This window comes from Entelurus aequoreus, linkage group LG17 (genome assembly GCF_033978785.1).
Source record: "Entelurus aequoreus isolate RoL-2023_Sb linkage group LG17, RoL_Eaeq_v1.1, whole genome shotgun sequence".
In the NCBI taxonomy this organism is placed as follows: domain Eukaryota; kingdom Metazoa; phylum Chordata; class Actinopteri; order Syngnathiformes; family Syngnathidae; genus Entelurus; species Entelurus aequoreus.
The window spans coordinates 3,453,819-3,470,835 of record NC_084747.1 but is presented as its reverse complement, the minus strand read 5'-3'; the positions used below and the strand labels follow the sequence as shown (position 1 = coordinate 3,470,835).

At 39.4% G+C, this 17,017-nt stretch overlaps 2 protein-coding genes across 2 annotated transcripts; one reads left to right on the top strand and one right to left on the bottom strand.

Moving 5' to 3' along the window:
* Positions 1–2,376: 2,376 nt before the first annotated feature.
* LOC133631831 (histone H2A.V) lies at positions 2,377–11,613 on the bottom strand. The gene is made up of 4 exons (XM_062023995.1): positions 11,485–11,613; positions 7,202–7,393; positions 7,004–7,133; positions 2,377–4,484 (listed from the first exon to the last, which is right to left on the bottom strand). Exons 1-4 carry the CDS (start codon positions 11,485–11,487, stop codon positions 4,423–4,425), a joined length of 387 nt encoding a protein of 128 aa, XP_061879979.1. The 5' UTR covers positions 11,488–11,613; the 3' UTR covers positions 2,377–4,422.
* Positions 11,614–14,801: 3,188 nt separating this feature from the next.
* On the top strand, positions 14,802–15,962 carry LOC133631830 (transcriptional activator protein Pur-beta-like). Its single transcript, XM_062023994.1, has one exon. It carries the CDS (start codon positions 14,811–14,813, stop codon positions 15,771–15,773), a length of 963 nt encoding a protein of 320 aa, XP_061879978.1. The 5' UTR covers positions 14,802–14,810; the 3' UTR covers positions 15,774–15,962.
* Positions 15,963–17,017: the final 1,055 nt, after the last annotated feature.

Genomic DNA, 17,017 nt, shown 5'->3' with positions numbered 1-17,017 from the left:
AATGAACACGTAACCTGACTTTCCGGTTTCAAATAAAAAGTTTGGTCCGTAATCGCATACAAAGGGATTTTTATTCAAAAACACAAAATAGTCAAGTTCTTTACAAAGATTGTATAAAAGAAGAAATGCTTGTGATTTTCATTCAAAGAATGTCATGGAGTTCAATTCAAGTGTCACACACACACTTAGACGCACAAAGTGTCACACACACACACAGACGCACAAAGTGTCACACACACACAGACGCACAATGTGTCACACACATGCATAGACGCACAAAGTGTCATACACACACATAGACGCACAAAGTGTCACACACACACATAGACGCACAAAGTGTCACACACACACATAGACGCACAAAGTGTCACACACACACATGGACGCACAAAGTGTCATACACACACATAGACGCACAAAGTGTCACACACACACAGACGCACAATGTGTCACACACATGCATAGACGCACAAAGTGTCATACACACACATAGACGCACAAAGTATCACACACACATAGACGCACAAAGTGTCACACACACACATAGACGCACAAAGTGTCACACACACACATAGACGCACAATGTGTCACACACATGCATAGACGCACAAAGTGTCATACACACACATAGACGCACAAAGTATCACACACACACATAGACGCACAAAGTGTCACACACACACATAGACGCACAAAGTGTCACACACACACAGACGCACAATGTGTCACACACATACATAGACGCACAAAGTGTCATACACACACAAAGTGTCATACACACACATAGACGCACAAAGTGTCACACACACACACATAGACGCACAAAGTGTCACACACACAAACACATAGACGCACAAAGTGTCACACACACAAACACATAGACGCACAAAGGTAAACACAATGTTTGAGTGCTATAAAGCCCTGCTGAGGTCCAGGAAAGGTGGTAATATGTCACAGTGATGGTGATATGTCACAGTGATGGTGATATGTCACAGTGATGGTGATATGTCACAGTGATGGTGATATGTCACAGTGATGGTAATATGTCACAGTGATGGTGATATGTCACCGTGGTGGTGATATGTCACAGTGGTGGTAATATGTCACAGTGATGGTGATATGTCACAGTGATGGTGATATGTCACAGTGATGGTGATATGTCACAGTGATGGTGATATGTCACCGTGGTGGTGATATGTCACCGTGGTGGTGATATGTCACCGTGATGGTGATATGTCACAGTGGTGGTAATATGTCACAGTGATGGTAATATGTCACAGTGATGGTGATATGTCACAGTGGTGGTAATATGTCACAGTGATGGTAATATGTCACAGTGATGGTGATATGTCACAGTGATGGTGATATGTCACCGTGGTGGTGATATGTCACCGTGGTGGTGATATGTCACCGTGGTGGTGATATGTCACCGTGGTGGTGATATGTCACAGAGGTGGTAATATGTCACCGTGGTGGTGATATGTCACCGTGGTGGTGATATGTCACAGAGGTGGTAATATGTCACAGTGATGGTAATATGTCACAGTGATGGTGATATGTCACAGTGATGGTGATATGTCACCGTGGTGGTGATATGTCACCGTGGTGGTGATATGTCACCGTGGTGGTGATATGTCACCGTGGTGGTGATATGTCACCGTGGTGGTGATATGTCACAGAGGTGGTAATATGTCACAGTGGTGGTAATATGTCACAGTGATGGTAATATGTCACAGTGATGGTGATATGTCACAGTGATGGTGATATGTCACCGTGGTGGTGATATGTCACCGTGGTGGTGATATGTCACCGTGGTGGTGATATGTCACCGTGGTGGTGATATGTCACCGTGGTGGTGATATGTCACCGTGGTGGTGATATGTCACAGAGGTGGTAATATGTCACCGTGGTGGTGATATGTCACAGTGAGGCCAAACCTGCAGGGTTCAGTGCCAACAAATGTTCAAGTTTTCTTAATACTTTTGCACTCCAACTACACCTGCTTGCTCTTACAATGTTTTCATTTCAATGTCATACAAAAATAAAAGAAGCTCTTTATACTTCTTAAAATTGTGCGGATCAGAAAACAACAAAAAGGTGAAAAGCACCGTCGCACATTTAAGTTTTATTCTGTAAAACGCCGTTCAAAAATATTGTGCACTATAGTAAATATCATCAAGGTAGTAACCGTAAAACTAATTTGACTTATATATATATATACTGTATATATATATATATATATATATATATATATATATATATATATATATATATACTGTATATATATATATATATATATATATATATATATATATATATATATATATATATATATATATATATATATATATATATATATATATATATATACAGTATTTAACAATTTTTTTTTTTTTTCTTTTCAATACAAAACATAACAGGCCAATCAAACAAATTCACTGTCGCTGTTTTTCAACTCCCAGTCAAACATTCTAACGACACACACAAAGGGTCATTGATAGAGATGTCCGATAATGGCCTTTTTTGCCGATATTTCGATATTGTCCGACTCTTAATTACCGATTCCGATATATAGTCGTGGAATGAACACATTATTATGCCTAATTTCGTTGTGATGCCCCGCTGGATGCATTAAACAATGTAACAAGAGTCGGGACCCGGAGTGGACCGCTTGCCTGTGCATCAGTTGGGGACATCTCTGCCCTGTCTCCGCTTGAGGTGGTCTCCTGCTGGCCCCACTATGGACTGGACTCTCACACTATTATGTTAGATCCACTATGGACTGGACTCTCACTATTATGTTACATCCACTATGGACTGGACTCTCACTATTATGTTAGATCCACTATGGACTGGACTCTCACACTATTATGTTAGATCCACTATGGACTGGACTCTCACACTATTATGTTAGATCCACTATGGACTGGACTCTCACTATTATGTTAGATCCACTATGGACTGGACTCTCACACTATTATGTTAGATCCACTATGGACTGGACTCTCACACTATTATGTTAGATCCACTATGGACTGGACTCTCACTATTATGTTAGATCCACTATGGACTGGACTCACACTATTATGTTAGATCCACTATGGACTGGACTCTCACACTATTATGTTAGATCCACTATGGACTGGACTCTCACACTATTATGTTAGATCCACTATGGACTGGACTCTCACTATTATGTTGGATCCACTATGGACTGGACTCTCACTATTATGTTAGATCCACTATGGACTGGACTCTCACACTATTATGTTAGATCCACTATGGACTGGACTCTCACTATTATGTTAGACCCACTATGGACTGGACTCTCACACTATTATGTTAGCTCCACTATGGACTGGACTCTCACACTATTATGTTAGATCCACTATGGACTGGACTCTCACACTATTATGTTAGATCCACTATGGACTGGACTCTCACACTATTATGTTAGATCCACTATGGACTGGACTTTCACACTATTATGTTAGATCCACTATGGACTGGACTCTCACACTGTTATGTTAGATCCACTATGGACCGGACTCTCACTATTATGTTAGATCCACTATGGACTGGACTCTCACACTATTATGTTAGATCCACTATGGACTGGACTCTCACACTATTACGTTAGATCCACTATGGACTGGACTCTCACATTATTATGTTAGATCCACTATGGACTGGACTCTCACTATTACGTTAGATCCACTATGGACTGGACTCTCAAACTATTATGTTAGATCCACTATGGACTGGACTCTCACACTATTATGTTAGATCCACTATGGACTGGACTCTCACACTATTATGTTAGATCCACTATGGACTGGACTCTCACACTATTATGTTAGATCCACTATGGACTGGACTCTCACACTATTATGTTAGATCCACTATGGACTGGACTCTCACACTGTTATGTTAGATCCACTATGGACTGGACTCTCACTATTATGTTAGATCCACTATGGACTGGACTTTCACAATATTATGTCAGACCCACAGTGTGACCAGTGTGACCTGTATGGCTGTTGACCAAGTATGCCTTGCATTCACTTGTGTGTGTGTGTAAAAGCCGTAGATATTATGTGACTGGGCCGGCACGCTGTTTGTGTGGAGGAGAAGCGGCGTTTTAAAAAGTCATACATTTTACTTTATGAAACCGATACTGATAATTTCCGATATTACATTTTAAAGCATTTGTCGGCCGATAATATCGGCAGTCCGATATTATCGGACATCTCTAGTCATTAAGTGTTTCTTTTTCCTAGTTGGGGGGGGCTGACACTCACTCTTGGTTTGCCATCATAAAACATTAATAGTAAAAATAACAACAACAACAACAAAAAGGACAATTGTGAACCTCTGGTCCAATCAAAAGCCAAGCCCAGGGAGCGAAGGTCAAGGCGGCGTTTATACCGTCTTCTGTTGGCCCTTCTTGCCGATGAGGGACTTGTGGATGTGGGGGATGACGCCTGGAAACACACGCAGGGACAAACAGGAGTGAGGTCACACATGAAAAGATCCCTTATCTTGCAAAAGTGACTTTTCTATGACGCTCGCTTTTGGAGTGGAGACTTTTCATGAGAGAAAAACCTCCTCCCTCATGGTTGTGACACCAACTCTGACCCATAGCTAGTAGGGTATCGGTAACAAAATGGGTTCCGATACTTTTCTAAACAAAGGGGACCAAAACAATTGCATTATTGGCTTTATTTTAACAAAAACATGTTAGGGTACATTAATCTGAAGGCCTTAGTGGCCACATGCGTGGACAGCTCCTTTTAGCTCTGATTTCCAAAATGGTGCACACTACTGAATTGGGGTCTTATGACCGCTTATGTGGACACTTATACTGCCACCTGGTGGTGTCAGAAGAGTATAACATACAATGGGATTTGAAGAAAAAAAAAAGTGTAAAAATAAGATTTAGCATGTCACTAAACATGAAATACACGTTTGTGTACTTATGGACTAAGTCAGGGGTCGGCAACCCAAAATGTTGAAAGAGCCATATTGGACCAAAAATACAAAAACAAATCTATCTGGAGCCGCAAAAAATTAAAAGCCATATTACATGTGTCATGAGATATAAATGTAATTAAGAGGACTTAAAGGAAACTAAATGAGCTCAAATATAGCTACAAATGAGGCATAATGCTGCAATATGTACAATATCGCTAGCCTAAATAGCATGTTAGCATCGATTAGCTTGCAGTCATGCAGTGACCAAATATGTCTGATTAGCACTCCACACAAGTCAATAACATCAACAAAACTCACCTTTGTGCACTCATGCACAACGTTAAAAGGGTGGTGGACAAAATGAGACAGAAAAAGAAGTGGCATAAAACACGTCCTAGAAAGTCGGAGAAAGTTGTACATGTAAACAAACTATACGGTGAGTTCAAGGACCGCCAAAATAAGTAGGACAAAACGGCGCTCGCCAAATACTCGAATCAGTGAAGCATGTTTAATATAAACAGTGTGATTTATAACAATTAGGGAGGTTTGTGTCATGTTTGTCCTCCTACAGAAACCATACTAAAACAAAAAAATAGATTTTTTTCCCTCATCTTTTTCCATTCTTCATACATTTTTGAAAAATCTCCAGAGAGCCACTAGGGCGGCGCTAAAGAGCCGCATGCGGCTCTAGAGCCGCGGGTTGCCGACCCCCGGACTAATTACATCATATCAAAAGATGAGTCTTAGTTTTTATTGTAATTAGGGTCCAATAATCCCAAATAGCAAAGAGAAATAAAAAAAAGCATGTAAACAAACAGCTTGGGCCTTAAGAGTTAAAAATATGTTTATTGTTGTAATTTAGTCCTTAAATAAAATAGTGAACATACAAGACAACTTGTCTTTTAGTAGTAAGTAAACAAACAAAGGCTCCTAATTAGTCTGCTGACGTATGCAGTAACATATTGTGTCATTTATACACCTATTATTTTGTACACATTATGAGGGACAAGCGGTACAAAATTCATTATTAATCTACTCGTTCATTTACTGTTAATATCTGCCTAGTTTCTCTTTTAACATGTTCTATCTACACTTCTGTTAAAATGTAATAATCACTTATTCTTCTCTTCTTTCATACTTTGGCATTAGTTTTGGATGATACCACACATTTAGGTATCAATCTGATACCAAGTAGTTACAGGATCATACATTGGTCATATTCAAAGTCCTCATGTGTCCAGGGACGTATTTACTGACTTTATAAACATAATATACATTTTATAAACAGGAAAAAAGATGTAATCGTAGTAGTATCGACTAGATACGCCCCTGTACTTGATATCATTACAGTGGATGTCAGGTGTAGATCCACCCATGGCGTTTGTTTACATTGTGACGCGGGTGAGCTACGGTGTGTAGTGAAGCATGTTTAGCTATTCCTCATCCTGCAGTGATAATGCTACTTGTAAGAAACTCACTTTATTCGTCGCCATGGAGGCCAGGATTAGTGATTTAGAAGTAGCTAAAACACTGCGGATGGACATTAGCCGCTAGCGAGCTAGCCATGTCTTAAAGCACCTCTTCCTGAGGGTTGCAATGTTGACTAGTAAAACAAAGCTGTTTTTTTTCTTTCAAACTGTCATTGCTCAAAACATAATATTGAATCAAAATCAATGTTATTATGAATTATTGACCTATCCAAGGTTCCCATTACTTCACATCAAATATTACACAAAGAAAAATATTTTTGGTGGAAGATTTTTCAAATTTGGTAAATAAATAACCCAAAAATGTATATTTTGTTGTTTTCTTACTGTACCGAAAATGAACCGAACCGTGACCTCTAAACCGAGGTACGTACCGAACCGACATTTTTGGTTTACCGTTACACCCCTAGTAATAATGTTGTACATTGTGCTTGTGTAAGGTACATTGATTGAAACCTAGTCCCAATTCCTAATCTTGCATTGCGTGTCCTCTTATTCACAATACGTGAAATGTGGGCATAAAAGCAACAACATTGGCTCACCTCCGCCAGCGATGGTGGCCTTGATAAGCGAGTCCAACTCCTCGTCGCCACGGATGGCCAGCTGCAAGTGACGAGGAGTGATGCGCTTCACCTTCAAGTCTTTGGACGCGTTGCCTGCCAACTCCAGCACCTGTGGCAAGGAGAGCAAGTCGTAAGGTAAAATAAGACAAACGGCACAAAAAACACTGCGATACGTACTTCAGCCGTGAGGTACTCCAGGATGGCGGCGCTGTACACGGCTGCTGTGGCTCCAACGCGACCATGGCTGGTGGTGCGGGTCTTCAAGTGCCTGTGGATGCGACCCACCGGGAACTGAAGCCCGGCCCTCTGCGAGCGAGACACCGCTTTTGCCTTGGCTTTGCCGCTGTCTTTTCCTGCCTTGCCACCAGCCTGCCATGACACAATACACAACCATTTACTCCGTACTAACACACACATATGACTTCACATAACAGGAAAGTGTGAGAAATGTAGTCAGTCAACCATCAATTAAGAAGAGGAATTATTTTTACTTGAACCTGCAATAACAACCTTAAAGGCCTACTGAAAGCCACTACTAGCGACCACGCAGTCTGATAGTTTATACATCAATGATGAAATCTTAACATTGCAACACATGCCAATACGGCCGGGTTAACTTATAAAGTGACATTTTAAAATTCCCGGGAAATATCCGGCTGAAACGTCGCGGTATGATGACGTATGCGTGTGACGAAGTCCAAGTAGAATCCTATACAAAAAGCTCTGTTTTCATTTCATAATTCCACAGTATTCTGGACATCTTTTGCAATTTGTTTAATGAACAATGAAGGCTGCAAAGAAGACAGTTGTAGGTGGGATCGGTGTATTAGCAGCGGACTACAGCAACACAACCAGGAGGACTTTGTTGGAGCGCTAGCCGCGCTAGCCGCCGACTTCACCTTGACTTCCTACGTCTCCGGGCCGCCAAACGCATCGGGTGAAGTCCTTCTGCCGATCGCTGGAACGCAGGTGAGCATGGGTGTTGATGAGCAGATGATGGCTGGCTGGCGTAGGTGGAGAGCTAATGTTTTTAGCATAGCTCTGTGCAGTCCGGTTGCTAAGTTAGCTTCAATGGCGTCGTTAGCACAGCATTGTTAACATTCGCCAGCCTGGAAAGCATTAACCGTGTATTTACATGTCCATGGTTTAATAGTATTGTTGATTTTCTATCTATCCTTCCAGTCAGTGGTTTATTTCTTTTGTTTCTATATGCAGTTAAAGCACGATGCTATCACGTTAGCTCGTAGCTAAAGCATTTCGCCGATGTATTGTCGTGGAGATAAAAGGCACTGAATGTCCATTTCGCGTTCTCGACTCTCATTTTCAAGAGGATATAGTATCCCAGGTGGTTTAACATACAAATCCGTGATCCACAATAGAAAAAGGAGAGAGTGTGGAATCCAATGAGCCAGCTTGTACCTAAGTTACGGTCAGAGCGAAAAAAGATACGTCCATCACTGCCTCTCAAGTCCTTCACTGTAACGTTCCTCATCTACAAATCTTTCATCCTCGCTCAAATTAATGGGGTAATCATCACTTTCTCGGTCCGAATCTCTCTCGCTCCATTGTAAACAACGGGGAATTGTGAGGAATACTAGCTCCTGTGACGTCACGCTACTTCCGCTACAGGCAAGGCTTTTTTTTTATCAGCGAGCAAAAGTTGCGAACTTTATCGTCGATTTTCTCTACTAAATCCTTTCAGCAAAAATATGGCAATATCACGAAATGATCAAGTATGACACATAGAATGGATCTGCTATTCCCGTTTAAATAAATAAAAATCATTTCAGTAGGCCTTTAACCCAGGTTAAATCTATTCCATAATTCAACCAATAAATAACAGCTTAATTCAGGGACAATTTCAGTTCATTTATTTCACATATTAAATACATTAATTTAAAATATTTAGTCAAATAAATAAAAAAAATCCAAACCTGCCATGTTAAATTTTGTTATATTTAAAGACAAAACTAATTATTAAAATGACACAAAAAATGCTTTGGAAAATCCGTTCTTTGGGCGCTGTTGTTTATCTCACTTAGAAATTGCTCTGAATCATATTTTTTTATTTCACATTTCATTCACTCTGCACCTCTAATGAGAATAAGAAAATATAATAAGAGAGGCTAACCTCCGAGGACAAAGCTACGAACAATGGGAGACCGGGCTTTCTGCTCCACCGCTCCCAGTCTGTGGAACGCTCTCCCTGACCACCTGAGGGCACCACAGACTGTGGATGCTTTTAAAAAAGGCTTAAAAACCCTTCTTTTTAAAAAAGCATTTTTTTTAGATGTATGCATACTAGTTTTAGCTATTTGGCTGTTCTAGTTTTTATTTATTTTTTTATACACTGTAGCACTTTGAGGTTGTTTACTCAATGTAAAGTGCTTTTTACCAATAAAATATATTATTATTATTATTATTATGTAACTAAATTGCTGTCACTCGTAGGTGGTGGATCGATTCAAATATAAACAGTAATTATACCAAAATCAGTACCCAATATGAACGTACTAATATATTTCCTGAATTTATCTGTTAAGTTTATTTTAACATATATCTCTTTTGTTGTTTATATTGCTGCTTTGCTATTCATATATCATATTAACTTGTTTATTGGAAAAAGGAGCACTCTAAGGGGAAAAGACAATGATTTAAATAGAAAATCTATAGTGGTATTTACTTTTCTTGAGTTTTTTGTGCTAAAACAATAATAAATGTAATAAAGGAAATACAATTGTATCATTTTGTTGATATGGTTACTCGGGCTACCACAATTAATCGATTAATTTGATTAGAATAAAGCATAGATTTATGTTCTGTTGCAGCGATTAATTTTTTGAGTGCAACTAATGAACAATTGTAAAATCTGGGCTGCAAAAAAAAAGGTAAATAAAAGCTGAATACAAGGTCAAAGGTACGTAGAAAATAATAGAAGTGAATTAAAAGGTAAAATAGGAGGAATATAGAAAAGGTAAAAGAAGACATGGAAAAGGTAAAATAGGATGAAAAAGGGTAAAAGAAGGTAGAGAAAGGTAAAAGTAGGTAAAAAAAAAAGGTAAATAAAAGGTAAACAAGGAATAGGTAAATAAAGGTAAAAAATTTAATTAATAAAGGGTAAAATACGATGATTAAAAGTAAAGCATTATCTTTTTTTTTTTTTAATACACTGTAGCACTTTGAGGTTGTTTACTCAATGTAAAGTGCTTTTTACAAATACAATCTATTATTATTATTAAACAGAAGGACAATAAAAAGTAAATAGAAGGAATATAGAAGATAAGTTGAATTGAAGGTAAATCAAAAGGTATAGGAATAAATATAAAAAAGGTAAAAGAAAATCAAACATGGTAAAGACAGTAAATAAAAGATCAAATAAGTTAAATAGACTGTAAAATAAGGTAAATAAAAGGTAAAGACTTAAGTTAAATAGAAGGGAATATAGAATATAAAACAAGATAAAATACTGTTAAGACGGTAAGCGGAACATAATGAAGTGTGTTTAATCTGATTACTCGATTAATCGAACAAACTAATCGATTACTACAATAATCGATAGCTGCAGCCCAAATTGTTACATTGACTAATACTGTTGAATCTACAGTACATATCGAATATATTAGGAGTATCGATAAAACTATTGCCCGGGCATTACGATCCTGATTAATAAATTATCTGCAACATATTAAGAAGATGCAATCTAAATCAGGGTCGATACTGGCCCTCATTTGAATGTGATACAGAATTGTTTTATTATTTTTTAATATTCAGTGTTTTATCGTTCATAGTTAATATTGTAAATCCCACATTTTTCTTGTACATTTGGGTGTCTCATTCAGTAAAAAAAAATCAAACATTGTGAATTTTTGTATTAGTGTTTCTGAAAATAGGACACACACACACACAAGTGATACGAAAAGTATCGGCCTCTGACACTTGTCACATGTGCAGGCCGAGGACTGGTCAACGCCTTCCCGCCAAACACAACCAAAACAAAACAAATGCGCCAGCAAATTAAACTGTGGCCGGAAAAATGTGTGCAGAAACTTTGCATGTCACGCCAATCGCAGCAAAAAATAAAAACATTAAAAAAAACAACACAAACATTTAAGAAACTCAAGTCACATTATAGTTGATTAGACTGTCAAAAAGTTTCAACCCTGGTCATTCGAGGTCAATTTGGGGTCTACATTTAAAACTAATTTCGCTTGAGAAAAAACTAGCCTTTTAATATTAAACACAAACCCACGACATTGATGTGCAACATTTAATTTGTAACCCTTTAAAGTCAATAAACGATGTTATAATGAACAGTTTGATATTAGCGCTAATGCTAGCGCTGTAGCTCTATGACAGGCTGTGATTCCCAACAGCACTTTCTCGCTACACGCACGGCCAATAAAATATATTGTCCGCGTTCCACCGCACGCTTATTGCAATAGCAGGAGAGGCGCACGTACCATTTCCCACTCTTTATCTGACCGAAGCCTTGCGTGGATAGCAAACCAATTTCAGCTTCCGATGGGAAAAGAAATAATAAATCCCTTCGCGAAGCCTTTTACACTCCAACCCCGGTGGCAGCCCAACTCGGCCCGGCGCCCAATCAGATAGCGGCTTGCTACTTCGGAGTGTTCGCCTTGGCCAATAGGCGCTCGGCTTGCAAGGTGGACGTCTTCCCATCCCCCCCACCCCCCCTCACAAGAAGCGCCTGCCTTTTGCACACGGAACCAACAAGTAGGCGGGACTTGTGGAGTGTCCTTCCATTCTTTCTCAAGATGTACAAAACACATCGTAGTTGTGGAATGTGGACATCATATTACTCTACCTGTCGATCGCCCAATTAGCACATTTAGTTGTCGATAAACGTTTACACCAGGTCAAAACACTTGTAGATATAACGCTCACACTTGTTTTCCACTGTAAATACAATCTGACTGCTTACGTCACCAAAAGGGGTTGTCTTTCCCTTGACGGACAGGAGATTGGCCAATTAAAAACGCAGGATGTTACGAGTGGCTTCAAAGGCGGCCAATCACTGCCCAATCCTTAACATCCGGTTTCTTTTCCTCAGTAAACTGGCTAGCAAAGTTCAGGGCACACAAAAAATAAAATAAAAAATAAATAAAATATTGCCGGGAGTTTTGTACTGTTTTTGTACTTATTTTGATTATTATTTCTCAACTGTTTGTAAATGTTGCAATTTATAAATAAAGGTTTATAAAATAAAAAATATAAAAATAAAACTATTGCCGGGAGTTGTTTTTCTACATAAATGTCGATTTATGAAAGTAAGGCCCACATTTTCTATTTGGCTTAATGGGTTACAATTATCAATCAAATCTTGGAGAATTAAAAGGCCCTTAATTGATATCTTTGTTAAAAACATTTAAAGTGATTTAGGTAGCCCTTTTTATTGTATGTTTATTTATTAGTATTATTACTCTGTATTTGCTTTTGTTTTCTTTCCTTGATGTTGAAAGTGCCTTGACTTTTGTGTGAATTATAAATGTATGTTTGTTGTTCAATAATAAAAAAAAACACAGTTGTGTGGTTAAATTGCATATTGTGCAATAAAGACAAGACAAAGAAGTCAAAAAATATATATAATAATAAAAAATTAAAAAAAATAAAAAAGTTCAGGGCACAGTTCATAGACAATATATCCTGCAGGAGTTTACAAAAGTTGAGCTAAGGAAAATAAGGACAAGATATATTACCTACCCAATTCTTCCCAAAATTAAAGAAATCCAATTCAAAATTATTAATGGACTATACCAGGCCTGGGCAATTATTTTGACTCGGGGGCCACATTTAGAGAAAAAATGTGTCTGGGGGCCGGTATATCTATTTTTAGGGACACTAACACAAAACTTCACAATAATGTCTGATTGAATGCTAAAAACGTTATGACAGACCGCCTTAAAAACGTAATGGAATGGTAAATTTTTATATGAACGATAAAACATTGAATATTGACAAAATATGAATGTCACACCCCCTTTCGATCGACATAGTTTACAATCAAGTGAAACGCAACATAAATACAACAAACCATGAAATATGAACGCGAAGGGTACAAAATAAACCCACCTACAATCTGATACGTCACTAAGCTTTAGAACTTTGTTGTGAAAAGCTCCTTCCTCGTCTGTGGAAACGCATCCCGCCCACATTGCCTGGTGCCTCGTCTGAGCTGCTGTGACGTAGATGACCATAGTAACTAATTAGATGACCAGAGTAACTAATTAGATGACCATAGTAACTAATTAGATGACCATAGTAACTGGTATGTCATCCATAAACGCAGATTCCAACCATTGAAATGCTTTGTATAGTTGAAGACTTACGGTCATTAGAAAACATCACTGCACATCATAATGGCAGCTAGACTTTCCATCTTAAAGATCTAAAAAAATGATTTGGGAATGTCCGGCGGGCCAGACTGAAAAGCTTAACGGGCCGCATGTGGCCCCCGGGCCTTAATTTGCCCAGGTCTGGACTATACCCTTCAAAGGATTTTTTTGAAACTTAAATTTAACATGGAGGTTGATGGCTGTTATATCTGTGGAGCTGTAGAGCAGTGTTTTTCAACCTCTGTGCCGTGGGAGATTATTTAATTTCCCTTATTTGGGGTAAAAATATTTTTTGCAAACCAGCAATTATAGTCTGCAAATAATGGGCCGTTGTTGAGTGTCGGTGCCGTCTAGAGATCGGCAGAGTAACCATGTTATACTCTTCCATATCAGTAGGAGGCAACCTCCCTCCCCCATTTACACAAAAGGGTTGTTTCTTTCTGTTATTAATATTCTGCTTCCTACATTATATATCAATATATATCAATACAGTCTGCAAGGGATACAGTCCGTAAGCACACATGATTGTGCGTGCTGCTGGTCCACTAATAGTACTAACCTTTAACAGTTAATTTGACTCATTTTCATTCATTACTAGTTTCTATGTAACTGTTTTTATATTGTTTTACTTTCTTTTTTATTCAATTTTTTTTTTTAAATTTATTTATCTTATTTTATTTTATTAATTATTTTAAAAAGGACCTTATCTTCACCATACCTGGTTGTCCAAGGCATAATAATGTGTTAATTCCACGACTGTATATATAGGTATTGGTTGATATCGGTAATTAAGAGTTGGACAATATCGGAATATCGGATGTCGGCAAAAAAGCCACTATCGGACATCCCTACTTTTTTTTTCTTTTCATTTTTTAGTATTATTACTATATCTGTATTTGCTATTGTTTTCTTTTTTTGATGTTGAAATTGCCTTGACTTTTGTGTGAATTATAAATGTATGTTTGTTTTTAAATAAAAAATCTATTAAAAAAAAGAAGGAAAAAAAAAGTAGGCGGGACTTGTGGAGTGTCCTTCCAGGGGGACTCTTCCTCAAAATGTACGAAATACAAGACATCGTAGTTGTGGAATGTGGATATCATATTACTCTAAGCGACACTTAAACCTGCCGATCGCCCAATTACCATGTTTAGTTATCGATAAACGTTTACACCCAAAAGGTCAAAGCACTTGTAGCTATAACACTCACACTGCTGTTTTCTGCTGTAAATCTGACTTTCTTACGTCATCAAGAGGGGTTGTCTCTCACTTGACGGACAGGAGGTTGGCCAATTAAAACGCAGGACGTTACGAGTGGCTTCCAAGGTGGCCAATCACTGTCCAATCCTCAGCATCCGGCTTATTTTCCTCAGTGAACTGGCTGGCAAAGGGTGGGAGTGAAAGCTGCGTAGAGAAACGGGCTGCTGGTGGCGAAGATGGCGGATGGGGACAGTGGAAGTGAGCGCGGTGGCAGCAGCAGCGGAGGGGGAGGAGGTGGCGGTGGTGGTGGTGGAGGAGGAGGCGGCGGCGGTGGTGGTGGTGGTGGCGGAGGCTTCCAGCATTACCAGCGGGAGCCGGAGACCCAGGAGCTGGCCTCCAAGCGGCTGGACATCCAGAACAAACGCTTCTATCTTGACGTGAAGCAAAACGCCAAAGGCCGGTTCATCAAGATCGCCGAGGTCGGCGCCGGAGGATCAAAAAGTCGGCTGACTCTCTCCATGTCAGTGGCGGCGGAGTTCCGCGACTACCTCGGGGATTTCATCGAGCACTACGCGCAGCTGGGGCCTAGCACTCCCGAGCAGATCGCCCAGTCATCGGGCGGCGATGACAGCGGGCCTCGGCGGGCCTTGAAGAGCGAATTCCTGGTGCGTGAGAACCGAAAGTACTACCTCGACCTTAAGGAGAACCAGCGGGGCCGCTTTCTCCGGATCCGCCAGACCGTGAACCGAGGCCCCGGCTTCGGTGTCGGCGGCATGCCCGTAGCCGGCATGCAGGCCGGACAGACCATCGCCCTGCCGGCCCAGGGCTTGATAGAGTTCCGCGACGCCTTGGCCAAGTTGATAGACGACTACGGCGGCGACGACGACGAGCTGGCGGGCGGCGGCGGAGGCACGGCGGGCTTCAGCGAGCTCCCGGAGGGCACCTCCATCATGGTGGACTCCAAGCGCTTCTTCTTCGACGTGGGCTCCAACAAGTACGGCGTCTTCCTGCGGGTGAGCGAGGTGAAGCCCAGCTACCGGAACTCTATCACCATCCCCTTCAAGGCTTGGGGCAAGTTCGGGGGCGCGTTCAGCCGCTACGCCGAGGAGATGAAGGAGATCCAGGAGCGGCACCGGGACAAGGCGTTCGAGCACCGGGCGGCGGAGGAGTCCGAGGGCGACGACGTGGATGACGACTGACTCCCCACTTGTTTGTGTTTGTTGATCCAGCTGACCAGACGATACAAAGCCAGGGAGATAAAACGAGATCCAGAGTGCATGACTTTTTAAAATTCAGAGTTAAAAAAAAAATATATATATATATTCTAAAACGTAGATGGAGAAATGAGTGTGGATCCCTATTGGTTGAGATATATATATGTATGTACATATGTATGTGTATATATATATATATATATATATATATATATATATATATATATATATATATATATATATATATATATATATATATATATATATATATATATATATATTGAATATATATGTGTATATATTGCATATATATGTATATATATATATATATATATATATATATATATATATATATATATATATATATATATATATATATATATATATATATATATATATATATATATATATATATATATATATATATATATATATATATATATATATATATATATATATATATATATATATATATATATATATTGGTGCATCTCAATTAGAATATTGGGCAAAAGTTTTTGTTTTCTTTATTTCTGGAGTCAGTTTGGACTCAAAAGACCAAATGAAATCTGTAAATATTTCCCTCCGTGTAGCTAATGTCTAGAATACAAGTAGCATCATGTCTGCACCAACAGCAAAGTAGCCACATTTTAAAGTGCATGTCGACGCGTAGATTAAAATGGCAACCACTCCTACGTAAAATGTTAATGCCAATGTTAGTTGACGCCAATTTGGATTTTTTTTTTTTGTAGCTCACTCACTTGGCGACTATAAAAGACTTGAGGTTGATAGAATTAGCGGCCGTAATCGTAGCTTTCCCTGTTTGAGTTTTCTTGCTTTGTCAAACCTATTTGCTAATATATAACCTGAGCTATACTTCGTAAAATTAGCAAAATAATCTGTCACTTTGAAACGAGCATACTTTTTAAAACAATATTCTAAATGAGATGCATCATTATGTTGACTTGTCCATTTGATAGCAGTACGATCGAGCAGGCGCACCCTACTTCCTGGTTGAGAGCCAATCAAAAGAGCTCACCTGTCGTTTGTGTTTTGGACGGCGTCAGTAGTGACTTATACCCGCCTCTTCGGACCAAGACTGGCCAACTTGAGGGTGTCCAGCTTGGACGGCCGACTCACACCCCGGCAGGTGTTCTGTTACAAGCACACGGCCCGTTTGGATTATATGGACGACGGCCCGACACACACCTGTCCCTTACCTCCATGCT

Coding starts and splice junctions, on each gene's coding strand:
- LOC133631831 (XM_062023995.1), bottom strand. Junction 7,134..7,201: donor TGGAGTACCTCACGGCTGAA/GTACGTATCGCA, acceptor TCCTTGCCACAG/GTGCTGGAGTTGGCAGGCAA. Junction 4,485..7,003: donor GGCCACCATCGCTGGCGGAG/GTGAGCCAATGT, acceptor GTGTGTTTCCAG/GCGTCATCCCCCACATCCAC.
- LOC133631830 (XM_062023994.1), top strand. CDS start 14,811: ATGGCGGATGGGGACAGTGGAAGTGAGCGCGGTGGCAGCAGCAGCGGA.